The sequence below is a fragment of the Barbus barbus genome, assembly GCF_936440315.1.
Source record: "Barbus barbus genome assembly, chromosome: 2".
In the NCBI taxonomy this organism is placed as follows: domain Eukaryota; kingdom Metazoa; phylum Chordata; class Actinopteri; order Cypriniformes; family Cyprinidae; genus Barbus; species Barbus barbus.
This window is the reverse complement of record NC_136730.1, coordinates 36,645,973-36,659,188: the sequence shown is the minus strand read 5'-3', so window position 1 is coordinate 36,659,188 and position 13,216 is coordinate 36,645,973. Positions and strand designations below refer to the sequence as shown.

At 46.2% G+C, this 13,216-nt stretch overlaps 1 protein-coding gene across 1 annotated transcript in view; it reads right to left on the bottom strand.

The window, feature by feature from the left end:
- The window catches only part of mrc1a (mannose receptor, C type 1a), a 116,535-nt gene that overhangs the window by 17,501 nt on the left and 85,818 nt on the right, over positions 1 to 13,216 (bottom strand). Inside the window, exon 22 of the mRNA XM_079441669.1 lies at positions 4,530 to 4,714. Coding sequence (XP_079297795.1) covers positions 4,530 to 4,714 — 185 coding nt within the window. The remainder of the gene's footprint in view (positions 1 to 4,529; positions 4,715 to 13,216) is intronic.

The window sequence follows — 13,216 nt, the reverse complement described above, 5'->3', positions numbered from 1 at the left end:
AGAATGAATTTGTCTTTATCAGATTTACCAGATGTTAAAATTTCTATTTGTGCAGGTCAATTATGAACAATAAGCCCTCACACATACGGACTTTTCCAGAAAATTACCGGTAAATTGCTGTAAAGAGATCATGTGTGAACAGGACCTTTTCAAAAAATATCGGTATTCGTTCCGGCAATTTACCGGTATGAGAAGTTGTAACATTACCAGTAAATTCCCGGAATTCTGCTGTGTGTGAAAGCAAAAGGAAAATTACCGGTATGAGCACGTACGAGTTCAGAATGCGCTGACGTAAGACATCTACTCCGGGCCAATCATAAAATTCTGACACAGATGATGCATTCACTCCACACTTTCCCATGTATCCGCACATGTCCGTCGCACAGACCTCTGTGTAGCCTATACACATGCGTTTTCTTTCTCAACTGTTAACATATACTTAAGAAAAAAACTGGATACTCGCCAGGACGGCCATTTTTGCATAATTTTGTGTGTATTTGGCCACTTAAGCTCAACAACAAACTATGAAAAATAACTTTATGATACTCGCTATAGGCGGCTTTGGATGTGACTGAGCATTCAGCCTTGAAACCGCCTCTGCCCCTATACACAATCCCCCACAAAATTCTGAACATGATTAATTATAACTCTATTTCAGAGATTTGTGAAATACAATTCCATTATTTTTTTTAGTTTTTAGTTTTTTTCCCCAGGCTTGGAAATTGCTGTTTCCAAATGTACTGGCTTTTTCAGGGTTTTCATGTACGACCCCTAATAAAAGCAACTGATGCACTCCGTTAATCACTTAAGCTGGCCCACCAATGTGATCAGCTGAATGCTCCGTTACCTCTCCCTCATCTAATCACATGCCGGATCCATCCATCACCCCGCTTTGTTCCGGGACATCGAAATTTAGAAATTAAGCACTGGTTTGTAGTCATCTATTATGATGTCTCTAGGACAAAAGCAGCTGCATGAATGCGAAAGTTTGCAACAAAAATGAAACCATCAACAAAAAGACTGACCGCATATAGGCTACCCCTCCACGCTTACGTCATGTACGTGTCACGGTGCACACACGAGGAGGAAACCGGAACACGTAGACGGATGTAAACTCAAATATATGCCTTTAATGAAGACATCAAGACATGACAAGGCAGACACAGACACAGACACAGACAGGAACACCGGGGAGTAACGAGTAGACCAGACGAAATCAAACTGAACAGACAGGACTGTAAATACACAGGTAAATCATAGATAACGAGACAAACACAGCTGGACAATAATTAACTAATGATTACATATAACAAGGACAGGAAACGAACCAAATATGGACACAAGAGGCAGGAACATATGACACACACGACAGAGGACTGACAGTACGAGATAGCGGATAAAAACGCTTTCTCTAATATTCTGCCTAATTTATCATTTATGAGGTGCAGCGTTTTTCACTTGTATGCATCAGACAATTATTATGGAGGCAGCTGATGTTAATGAAAGAATTTGCAGCTTTCCTCACAAACTACAATTCCTGTTCATCAACAAGGTGAGATAAAGACCTGTTATAAACCTAAATATACTTGATTTAATTAAATTAATTGAAAAGAGTAGCATAGTAGTAGTAGTACATTGGCAAGCCAATATAATATATTTGCGGTCGTAATGATGACAGTAGCACACACAAAACAGTAGTTGTTCTGAGCCCAAATGAACCATGCTCTGGCCCACCTCTTCCAAGCAAGCCAGAGACGGATAAACGAACATAACCCGAGCGCAGTACGGAGCGATCACACTAGTCAAACGAACCAGGCTCTGGGGGGGTCAAACGTGCTTGGGCACGGTTAAAAATGTCTATTGTGAGTACACCCTTAGATTCTAGCAAGAGTGCACCTCTCACTGCAATTTCTGTTGGACTGGTGGCAAATCTAAATGCACATTTACTTTATGTACAGCTCAGTGAAACTGGCCACAGTTTGACTGTTCTCCTCTCCTCAGTTCTCCTTAACCTCCTTAAAATACAAAATAGAATGAAGCCTGGATATGGTGACACTGAGATGAAGATCATGCATCGGTACTGAATGTGCAATGCTAAATTTTCTGCAGAATCTGATCCACTGAATTTGTTGAAGCAAATTTGTAAAGTGAAATAAAATAGACATTGTATTCTTAAACAGATTGAGGTAAACTTTGGAAGATGAATTATTGAATTTTTAATTGTGAAAATGTGTGTGAAATGTTTTGAATTGAAATAATCACAGCTTAAATAAACAACTATGTTGAATTTCAGCCTCTACAAATGCAAGCCCTGAAAATAAAAGGCATTAAAATGCAAACAATGTTAATGCAATGCATTATTAATATTTCTTTTTTTTCAGTTTCAAAAACTGAAAAAGTGCAGTTCAACATGCTTTTTATTTCAAAGGCATTTGCCATTATTTTTCAAAAGAAAACGTCATCAAAAGAACATTTCATATATGTCATCAAATGTCATCAAACGGCATAAGGTAAATCTGCAGTGCTGGCTGTACAGATGGGAGGATGGATACGGTCGACCCAGTATCTACAAGTAAATCAATGTTGACTGATTTTCCATACTCAGTTTACAAAGAAATATTACACATAAGATTTAGATTTCTTCATAGGCAGTGTTGTTTCAATGCGTAAGACCGTTAAATGAGACACAGGGCCTGTTTACACCTGGTCACTTTGTGCATTTTCTCTGAAAGGATATCTATCTGATTTGTTATAACATTTCCATTTAACATATAACATTTCCAATGTTACACATCCAGCACTCGTACGATCAGCACTGGAGCTGCGTTCTCTCCCCACTGCTCTTCTCCCTGTACACCAATGACTGCACATCTAAAGACCCCTCTGTCAAGCTCCTGAAGTTTGCAGACAACACCACAATTATCGGCCTCATTCAGGATGGTGACGAGTCTGCTTACAGACAGGAGGTTAAGGAGTCGTCTGTCTGGTGCAGTCTTAACAACCTGGAGCTCAACACGTTCAAAACTGTGGAGATGATCGTGGACTTCAGGAGAAACTCTCACCACCATGAACAGCAATGTAACAACAGTGGAGTCATTCAGGTTCCTGGGCACCACCATCTCCCAGGACCTGAAGTGGAACATTCACATAGACTCCATTGTTAAAAAGGCCCAGCAGAGGTTGTACTTCCTTCGCTAGCTGAGGAAGTTCAACCTGCCACAGGAGCTGCTGAAACAGTTCTACTCTGCCATCACTGAATCTGTCCTCTGCACTTCGATAACTGTCTGGTTCAGCTCAGCTACCAAATCTGACCTCAGAAGACTACAGAGGGTAGTCCGGACAGCTGAGCGAATCATTGGTACAACCCTCCCCACTCTCCAAGAACTGTACTCATGTAGAGTGAGCAAAAGGGCTGGTAAAATCACGCTGGACCCTTCACATCCAGCACAGTCCCTCTTTGAACTGTTGCCGTCTGGTTGACGCTACAGAGCTCTGAGCACCAGAACAGCCAGGCACAGGAACAGTTTCTTCCCTCAGGCAATCCATCTCATAAACACCTGACAATAACTATGGAAGACACACTATTTATACACTTATTTATCTAACACACATTCTTAGTCTACATTTCATTTTGCACATAATATGCCTGTACCTACAACTGTCTATTGTTATATACCTGTACATACAATTGTCAATTTTTATATATTTTTATTCCTTATTTACTTTTTCTATTTTTTAATTATTCTTTCTTTTATCTGTGTTTTTTGTTCTGTCACTGTCATTCTGTTGCACTGTGGAAGCTTCTGTCATGAAAACAAATTCCTTGTATGTGTAAACATACCTGGCAATAAATATCATTCTGATTCTGATTTACACTTGGCCACATTAATGTGTCTTCGTGAAGCAGATATACTGTAAATCCGATCTTTAATTCCCATGTTATAGCCTATGCAAATTTAACAGAGTTCACGAAAGCAACAGATAACGGCTGCATTTTATTCATTATCAGCTAATTTTAAGATCAAAGACCACAATAGGAGAGAGTGTGGCATCAGCACAGGAAAGATAAGTTAGTCTCACTGCTTTTAATGAAGATGATTGTGTGTTGAGCATCTGCGACTTACTTTCGGTTTCTTTTGCAGCAGTTTGTGTGTCGGCTTGAAATGCTCAGCTACTCATCCACAGTGAGGCGTGTTGCATTAGCGCTGTCATATCTGATTATAACGTCATATAGCCTATAACACGCTCTGACACATATATTATTTTAACATTTTAGGAGGAGTAAAATTTACATATGTGGTTTCAACAACCACAGTTATCTAACAAAATGAGAATGATGTAATGAGTTTTAGTTTACAATAAACTTCCATCCATTATCTATTTTTACTTGGAAACTTTAATGTAGGTGTGAACAGTAAATATTTTATAAGTTTAGCATAAACATCTCATCTCAAAAGAGAAGCTGATGTTTGTGGTAATCTTTATAGTCACTGAATAGCATTTGTCAGCAATATGGTGTGAATACTTGCCTTTGAATCAAAGTGGCCATACATCCTTGAAGCCCCATCTGGATGTACTGAAGGGTGACCCTTGGCCCAGTTTATGTAGGTAACACCTTTACCATCAGTCCACAAAAATCTCATATCCCAATTGACATCATTAAATCCAATCCATACATCATCATCTGAACCAATCATTAGAGTAGTAAGGAATGCTGAAAACAGAAAAATATGCAGATTTACACACAGGTGACACAGATTAACACAGATGACAACGATGGTGAGTTTTGTGTTTATTCAGACATCTTTAGTAACACTAATGTAGTGCACTAATTTTAAACAGTAGAGATCATTTAGACATTTATAATGTTACAAAAGCTTTTTTATTTCAGATAAATGCTGTTTTTTGTATTCAAAGAATCATGAAAAAATTGTACACAACTGTTTTCAACATTGATGATGAGGATAATAGTAATAATAAGCAGTCGATGTATAATGGTTAGACAGTTGGACTTGTAACCCAAAGGCAAAAGCAAAATGACTGCCCACTGCTCAGGGTGTGTGTTCATGGTGTATGTGTGCATAAGTCCAATACTCACTGCTGTGTGTGTGCGCACCTGAATGGGTGAAATGTAGAGTACAAATTCTAAGTACAGGTAATTACCATACTTGGCCATGTCATGTCACCTTCACTTTCAGAAATTTTCATAAACTCAAATATAATAATAATAATAATATATTTAATATAATTCATAAACAAAGCAGCAAATCAGCATAATAGAATGATTTCTGAAGGATCATGTAGACTGGAGTAATCATGCTGAAAATTGAGCTTTGCCAAGACAGGAATAAGTTGAATTTTAAAATACAGTGCCTTGTGAAAGTATTCCGACCCCTTCACTTATTTCTAGGGCTGGGTATCGTTCAAAAATGTTCGATATCGATACCTTGAGTTCGATACCGGTTCCTGAACGATACTTTTTTCGATACCAATTTTATGAAAACAGTTTTAACAAGATTACATTATCTCAAAAAACTTTGGTTTTATTTTTTTCAGCTTGTTGACATGTATACAGACTCAAAGACTCATCTCCTGAGCCACTGCACAAAGGAACAAAATATACCCAACACAATAAATCAGTACAAATAATTTTAATAAAGCTCAAATAGTTTTCAGTTTACACTAGTGCGTGCTCGTTTTAAAACGCATAGCTCAGACAGAATCATCATTTCTATTCATTTATTCTAGGTTGTTAAAGACTTCAAGAAATTTAAAATCTTTATTCACTTTCATAAGTGGATGTTTTATTTTCTTTCACAATATGTTTTATTGTTATTAAATTCTATGTTTGTAACATTCTGCTCTGTTTTAGTTGTGTTTTTCCATGGCTTCTGTTGACCCAGTTTCCCTGATTAGTTAATTAGCCCCTCACCTGTTTCTGTTTTCGTATGATTATTACCTGCCTTTATAAGCCTGAGTTCTCCCCAGTTGAGTTTGTCTGCTATTGGTTATGTTACGTTTTTCGAGTTCAATATTATTAAAAAGCTCATTGTTTTGAGATATTCCTGCCTGCCTGCCTCGTCTTATCTGTCTGCCTGGGGAAACCGTAACAGAATAGCAGACCGAAACAGTTTTTTTTTTTTTTTCAGCGGCGTTATTCTTTTTGCTCATTTGTTTTTTTTCCCCTCTCTCCCTCCTAGTATGGATCCCGCCTTCTTACTCCTTTGCCTGGAGCAGAAGGACCGTTCGCTGGTGGAACACACCATGGACTTCGTCAACCTGGCGCGCCTTACACACTTCAAAGACCGCTCGCTCTGTGTGTTCTACATCTCCAACCTGAGCGAGCAGTGTAAGGCGCGCCTACCAGCGAACGGTCCCAGGGAGAATTTCGCCGCTTGCGTGGAGTGGGTGCTGGAGTGTAATGGACTGTTTATCTTCGGTGACCCTGCTGAGGACAGCTCCAGCCCCACTCCCGATCCAGAGCCCAGCCAGCCCTCACCTTCTCGCTGCACGGAGAGTTCGCCAGAGCCCACCGCAGTCGCAGAGCCCGAGCCGGTCGCGTGGATAGAGCCGTCACCACGGAGAGTGACAGAGCCACTCATCGCCCCGGAAACCGAACTCGACGCGACTGACCAGGTGCATGAGCCGGCAACATCGTGCGTCGTGGGAGTCTTAGTGGAGATCGAGGGAATGGATAAATCCCCAGCCCACACATCCACCACTGAGGGTAAGCAACCGCTGGCTTCTGGAAGCTATTTGGAGGAACTGTTGGGCCTATTCGAAGAAGATCTGATTGACTGGTTTGGGGAGGCATTACCCAGCCCGGTATCTCATGTGTCTCCGCTGGTTCCGTCCAGCCCTGAATCTGTGCCTCCGCTGGTTCCGTCCAGCCTGGAATCTCCTGTGTCTCCGCTGGTTCCGTCCAGCTCGAATCCTCCCGTGTTCCCTCCCAGCCTCCCTCTCCCGCCTCCTCGATACCAGTCAGCCAGCCCATCAGTCCCTCCTCAGCCACATCAGGAAGACCCCTCAGCTCACCCTCAGCACGCCATGCCCGGTGGATCGGTTGAGCTTCGGGTCTCCCTGCAATCTGCCACCTTGGGGTTGGAGGATCCCCAGTCTTCGCCTCCAGCCTGCGAGACCCGGACTCCACCTCGGCCCTCCGATCCATCGGCTCCACCTTGGCTCGTGGCTCCCTCATCTCCACCGTGGCCCCTCACTCCACCAGCTCCGCCGGGCTCCCTCGTCCCTCCGGCTCCGCCTTGGTCAGTCGTCCCCCTGCCTACTCCACGGAATTCTACTCCTCCAGCTCCGCTTCGTCCCTCCATTCCTCTGGCTCCGTCGGGTTCCTCCCTCCCTCCGGCTCCACCGTTGTCCTCTGTCGCTCCGGCTCCACCGCGTCACTCGGGATCCCCGCCTCCGCCTCACTCGCCTGAGCTGCCGGCTCCACCGTGGCCCTCCGGCCCATCAGTGTCACCCTGGCTCTGCGGCTGCTCTGCTCCATCCTGGGCTCCTTCTCCACCGGCGTCATCTCCGGCAGTCGGCCCCATGGTGTCGGTAGTCCCATTACCACCATGGCTCCTCCCGCCATCGACTCCGCCGTGGGCCGCCATCCTGGCTGGCCTCTGGACTGCCATCTGGCTACTCCTGCTCCGGGCTCCTCCCTGGCTCCTCCCACCCTCCACTCCCCCTTGGACTAATTTTTTGGACTGTTTTTGTTTTTACCCATTTTCCATTGCCCGGCTTCCTCCTACTCCATGCCCGCCTCCTGAACCCCCACCCTCCCTCCTCTGTTGGTTTATATTTTTCTGCGCGAGGACGCGCCGTTCCAGGAGGGGGCGAACTGTAACATTCTGCTCTGTTTTAGTTGTGTTTATCCATGGCTTCTGTTGACCCAGTTTCCCTGATTAGTTAATTAGCCCCTCACCTGTTTCTGTTTTCGTATGATTATTACCTGCCTTTATAAGCCTGAGTTCTCCCCAGTTGAGTTTGTCTGCTATTGGTTATGTTACGTTTTTCGAGTTCAATATTATTAAAAAGCTTATTGTTTTGAGATATTCCTGCCTGCCTGCCTCGTCTTATCTGTCTGCCTGGGGAAACCGTAACAATGTTGTAGTATGTCAAATTTATTCTTAAAACAGCCTTATGAAATGTTTTCTTTTTCCTCAGAAATTCTGTGTTCTGTATTTGGTTTTCAAATGAAGGCATAAAACATTAATTTCATTTTTCTTTTAAATTATTGAAAATAAAACTTTATTTATTTTGGCAAACAAAATTTTACTATTAAAATTAAAACATGGAACAAATGTTGTGTGGTCATTAATTAAAAAAATAAAGAATTTTAATAGTAGCCTAGTAGTTAGCAGTATGTACACTCTGCTGAACAATATTAATATATTTCTGCCGCAGTGTCTTCCAAGTTAAACCAAACCTTTATTTTGACGGGTTTCCAGGAATATCTTTACAGTTCTGTGTGTATATGATATGACGCAAGTTTTACTCAAATCAAATGGTAAAATGCTCATGAAGTGACTCTCAGAGCAGTCCTAGAGCTGTTGTTCATGTGTTTATGTCCTCATTTAGTGAGACGGCAGACGATGAAATGTCACGCGAGCTTCAGTCTGTGTCAAGTAAGCGAAACTGCGCGATATAGAGAGCAGACTGCTCCGTACGCTTTCGAATTCCTCTCGCGGATGTCAAACACTGATCAATCAGCACCGCGTCACTTCTAGTCAAACACATCTAGTGCTGCAGGTTTATTGGCTCACTGACGTTAATGAGATTAACCCCTTAGGTATCGAAATTTTGTACCGAACGACAAGACATTTTTCGATACTCGGTGGTATCGAGGCAATTCGGTCGGTGCCTAAAAAGTATCGAACTCGATACCCAGCCCTACTTATTTCACATTTTGTTATTTGTTAAACTGCTTTAAATTACATTTTTTTTCCACATCATTCTACACTCCATACAATATAAGGGCAAAAAAACAAACAACAACAAAATTTTTTTTATGTTTTTTAACCTTTGCAAATTTATATAAAAAAAAAAACTGGACTGGTGACCAAGAAGATGGTCATTCTATTTGAGCTCCATGATCATATGCAGATGGGGGAAACCTACAGAAGGAAACACATCACTGCAACACTCCACTGATCTGGGCTTTATGGCCGTGTGGCCAAACTAAATCCTCTCCTCAGTGAAGACACATGAAAAGGCACTTGGAATTTGCAAAAAAGCACCTAAAGGACCCTGCGATTGTGAGAAACAAGATTCTCTGGTCTGATGAACCTCAATTTCAAACATCATGTTTGATGGAAACCAGGTACTGCTCATCACCTGCGGAGTACCATCCCACAAGTAAAGTGTGGTTGCAGCAACAGCAAAAAAACAAACAAAAACAACCTAACACTAGCTTTTGTAATATTTTTGTTGTTTTATCAATTTGTTTTCACTAGCTTGCTCTATTCTTTTTCTATAAAAAACGTCTCAGTTACATATGTAACCTTCGTTCCCTGAAGTAAGGAACGGAGACATCACGTCGGATGACCGACGAAATTGGGAGACCAATCCTTTCCAGTGTAACTAAACGAGCCAATGGACATTGGCATGTGATCATTGTATCCAGCTGCCACTGATCACAGCTTGAGCATAAGAGGCAGCAGGTGCACCGCATTAATTCATGCTTTCGCTGAGGAGCCTAGCCAGTGACCCGGCAGCTCAGCGGTGGTACAGCGACTGTGGCGACGGGACATGACGTCTCCGTTCCCTCCTTCAGGGACGAGGGTTACATACGTAACCGAGACGTTCCCATTCAGTCGGTCACTCCGAGTCACATCGGATGACCAACGAAATTGGGATCCCTACCAAAACGCCACAGTAGCTGCCCCTTCCAGTGCCCTGTGTAGGCCTCCTGATCCTTCCTATAAGGCAGACGATAGGACCGGGCTCTACACAGAGAAGGTCAACTACTGTTGTTCCTTGAGCAACCCAACAGTAGGACTTGGATAACACTGGGAAGCGTGCCCTTCCGCTTGGAAGAGGCACACTGTGGAGTCACCTACTCCCAGAGGGGATTAAGTGACATTTAGACATGTGAAGTAACCCCGAGGGCCCTATAGCACATGGAAGTCTCTGAGATGGCTTGGGTTGCATCATTAGAGATGGCAGAACGTGGTCTGCCAGGGGAAACACGACTCTAATAAGCATACCGTGGAATACACATATGGGCACTAGCCTCACCCCAGATTTCAAGAATTCATTGGCTAAAGGCCTGGCACCGGACGTTCCGCCACGTCTGGACACCGGAGTGCTGGAGGACTCTACAGGGTTTGCCTGGTTAAGGAACTCTCTGGAGAGTTAGGTGTAAGGACGCCGTAAGCCGACTCTGAGCCGGGCCTCTCAGTGCCACTACCCGTTTTAGGTGAGAACACAGGAGGAAACCGGTTCGACACGTAGGCTATAAAACCTAGCGAACGTGTTGGGAGTCACCCAACCCGCAGCTCTACAGATGTCTGCTAGCGAGGTACCACGAGCCAGCGCCCAGGATGATGCGACACCCCTAGTGGAGTGAGCACGCAACCTGAGCGGGCAGGGCACACCTTGTGCTTCATAGGCCAAGGTGATGGCATCCACTATCCAGTGGGCCATCCTCTGCTTGGAGACAGCCTTCCTCTTCTGCTGTCGTAAACCACCTTGCCGGTTGACATACGCAACGGTCACAGTGTTGTCCATACGTACCAGAACGTCCTTGCCCTGAATGTGCCCTCTGAGGCGGCTCAAGGCAAGGCGTACTGCCAGCAGCTCGAGGCAATTGATATGCCAATGCAGTTGGGGACCCGTCCATATTCCTGACATTGCGTGCCCGTTGTACGTGGCTCCCCGGCCGGTGGCCGAGGCATCTGTGAATACCCCAGCATGCCTGGATACCTGCTCCAGGGGCGCTCCTGCCCTGAAGGAACGAGGGATCTGACCACAGGCTGAAGGTTTTGCGGCAGGCTGGTGTAATCTGAACCCGGTGAGTACCGCGTTTCCACGCCCACCTCGGGATTCGGCCATGGAGCCAGTGCTGAAGCGGTCTCATATTGAGCAGACCGAGCGGAACTATGGCCACAGCTGCAGCCATATGCCCCAGGAGCCTCTGAAAAAGTTTCAGTGGGACCACCGTCCTGCCTGATAAAGTCTTGAGGCAGTTCAGCACCGACTGAGCACGTTCCTGGGTGAGGCGTGCTGTCTGGTTGACCGAATCCAACTCCATGTCGAAAAAAGAGATCCTCTGCGTTGGCACGAGTTTGCACTTTTCCCAATTGACCCGAAGGCCCAACTGGCTGAGGTGCCTGAGCACCAGGTCCCTGTGTGCACGCAACTACTCTCGAGACTGTGCAAGTATGAGCCAGTCGTCGAGATAGTTGAGGATGCGCACACCCCGTTCTCTCAGGGGATCAAGGGCCGCCTCTGCGACTTTGGTGAAGACGCAAGGCGAAAGGGACAGTCCGAAGGGCAAGACCTTGTACTGATATGCCCGACCCTCGAACGCGAACCACAGGAATGGCCTGTGTCACGGGAGAATCGAGACATGAAAGTACGCATCCTTCAGGTCGATCGCTGCAAACCAATCTAGGGGACGGATGCACCCGAAAATGCATTTCTGCGTCAACATCTTGAATAGAATCTTGTGAAGTGCACGGTTCAAAACTCGCTGATCCAAGATCGGTCGTAACCCACCGCTTTTCTTGGGCACAATGAAGTATGGGCTGCAATACCCCGACCTCATATCGGCTTGAGGGACCGGCTCTATCGCATCCTTCGCCAGCAGGACTGCGATTTCCGCACGCAAGACAGGGGCATCGACGGCCTTGACCGAAGTGAACCGCATGCCCCTGAACTTGGGGGGACCCCAGGCGAACTGAATCGCGTAGCCAAGTCTGATGGTTCGGAGGAGCCACCGAGACAGACTGGGGAGCTCCGAGAGACCGTGTCAGCGGGACCAGCGGGCAACCGACGTACCCGAGGAGTGTCAGCAAGGTGGAACACAGGGACCCGCCCTGGGGCCTGTGACGGAAGGGGGCGGGGTCTGGGTGTGTAGTGCAACACTCACCTGATTCCTCCTTGTGTGGGAGGAAACACAGGAACCCGGCTTGAGGCTTGTGACAGCCTGGCGTTTGACGACTTGAAGCGGGGACTTGAGTGCTACAGCCCTTACCTGGTTCCACGAATGGGCAGGAGGGGTGCTCTTGGGCAACCTCCCGCTGCCTGGCGAGAGAGGAGGAAAGTGATCCCATGATGCATGGTTCACCACTCTCCTCCTCTTGAGACCCAGAGATAGAGGAAATCGCTCTTTTATTTATCAAAAACAGAATGGAACAAAATATTCTCCACCCGGCCCTCCTCCAGGGGAGGGAGTTGTGCGGTCACCATCTCCCAACGAGCAGTCTCCTCCATCTCTGGGACGCCCGTCTCAGGGCCTCTTGCACTTGCCGCCAGGTTTGGTGGGGGACTGGACGGGCTGAGTGTCCTGCCTGCGACCGGCTCCACGACGCTGCCTGGTGGAAGGCTGCTGCGGCTGGCCGCATGGGGGCGCCCACGGCGACATCAGGCTGAGGGGCTGCAGCTGGGGTGGAAGCAGCAGGTTTCCTCTGGTGCATGATGTGTTTGATCGCCTCAGTGCTTCTGTGCTGCCGAGAACTGCTGGGCAAAGCTCTCGACAGCGTCGCCGAAGAGGCCGGTCTGTGACACGGGAGCATTCAGGAACTGTACCTTCTCCTGTTCCTTCATGTCAGCGAGACACAGCCAGAGATGGCGCTCCTGGACCACTAGCGTAGACATCGCATGACCCAGAGATGGTCTTGCCTTGAAGCGCGAGGTCCGTCGCAGCACGCAGCTCATGTAGAACCGCCAAGTCATGATCACCCTCATGCAGGTCTTTCAGGGCTTTGGCCTGGTGGACCTGCAGTAACGCCATGGCGTGGAGGGCAGAAGCTGCCTCCCCACAGGCTCTATAAGCACTGCCAGTTAGACCTGACGAATACTTACAGGCCCGTGAGGGGAGACACAGGTCACCCCGCAGGGTGGTAGTGGCTGTTGGACATAGTTGCATGGCCACAGGGGGTGGTGAGGGTGGAGGAGCCACAAGATTTGTTTCGGGCAGTGAAAGCTGCCTTCCACGATCTTGTAAGCTCCTCATGAACTTCCAGAAAGAATGGCACCGGAGGGGCGTGCT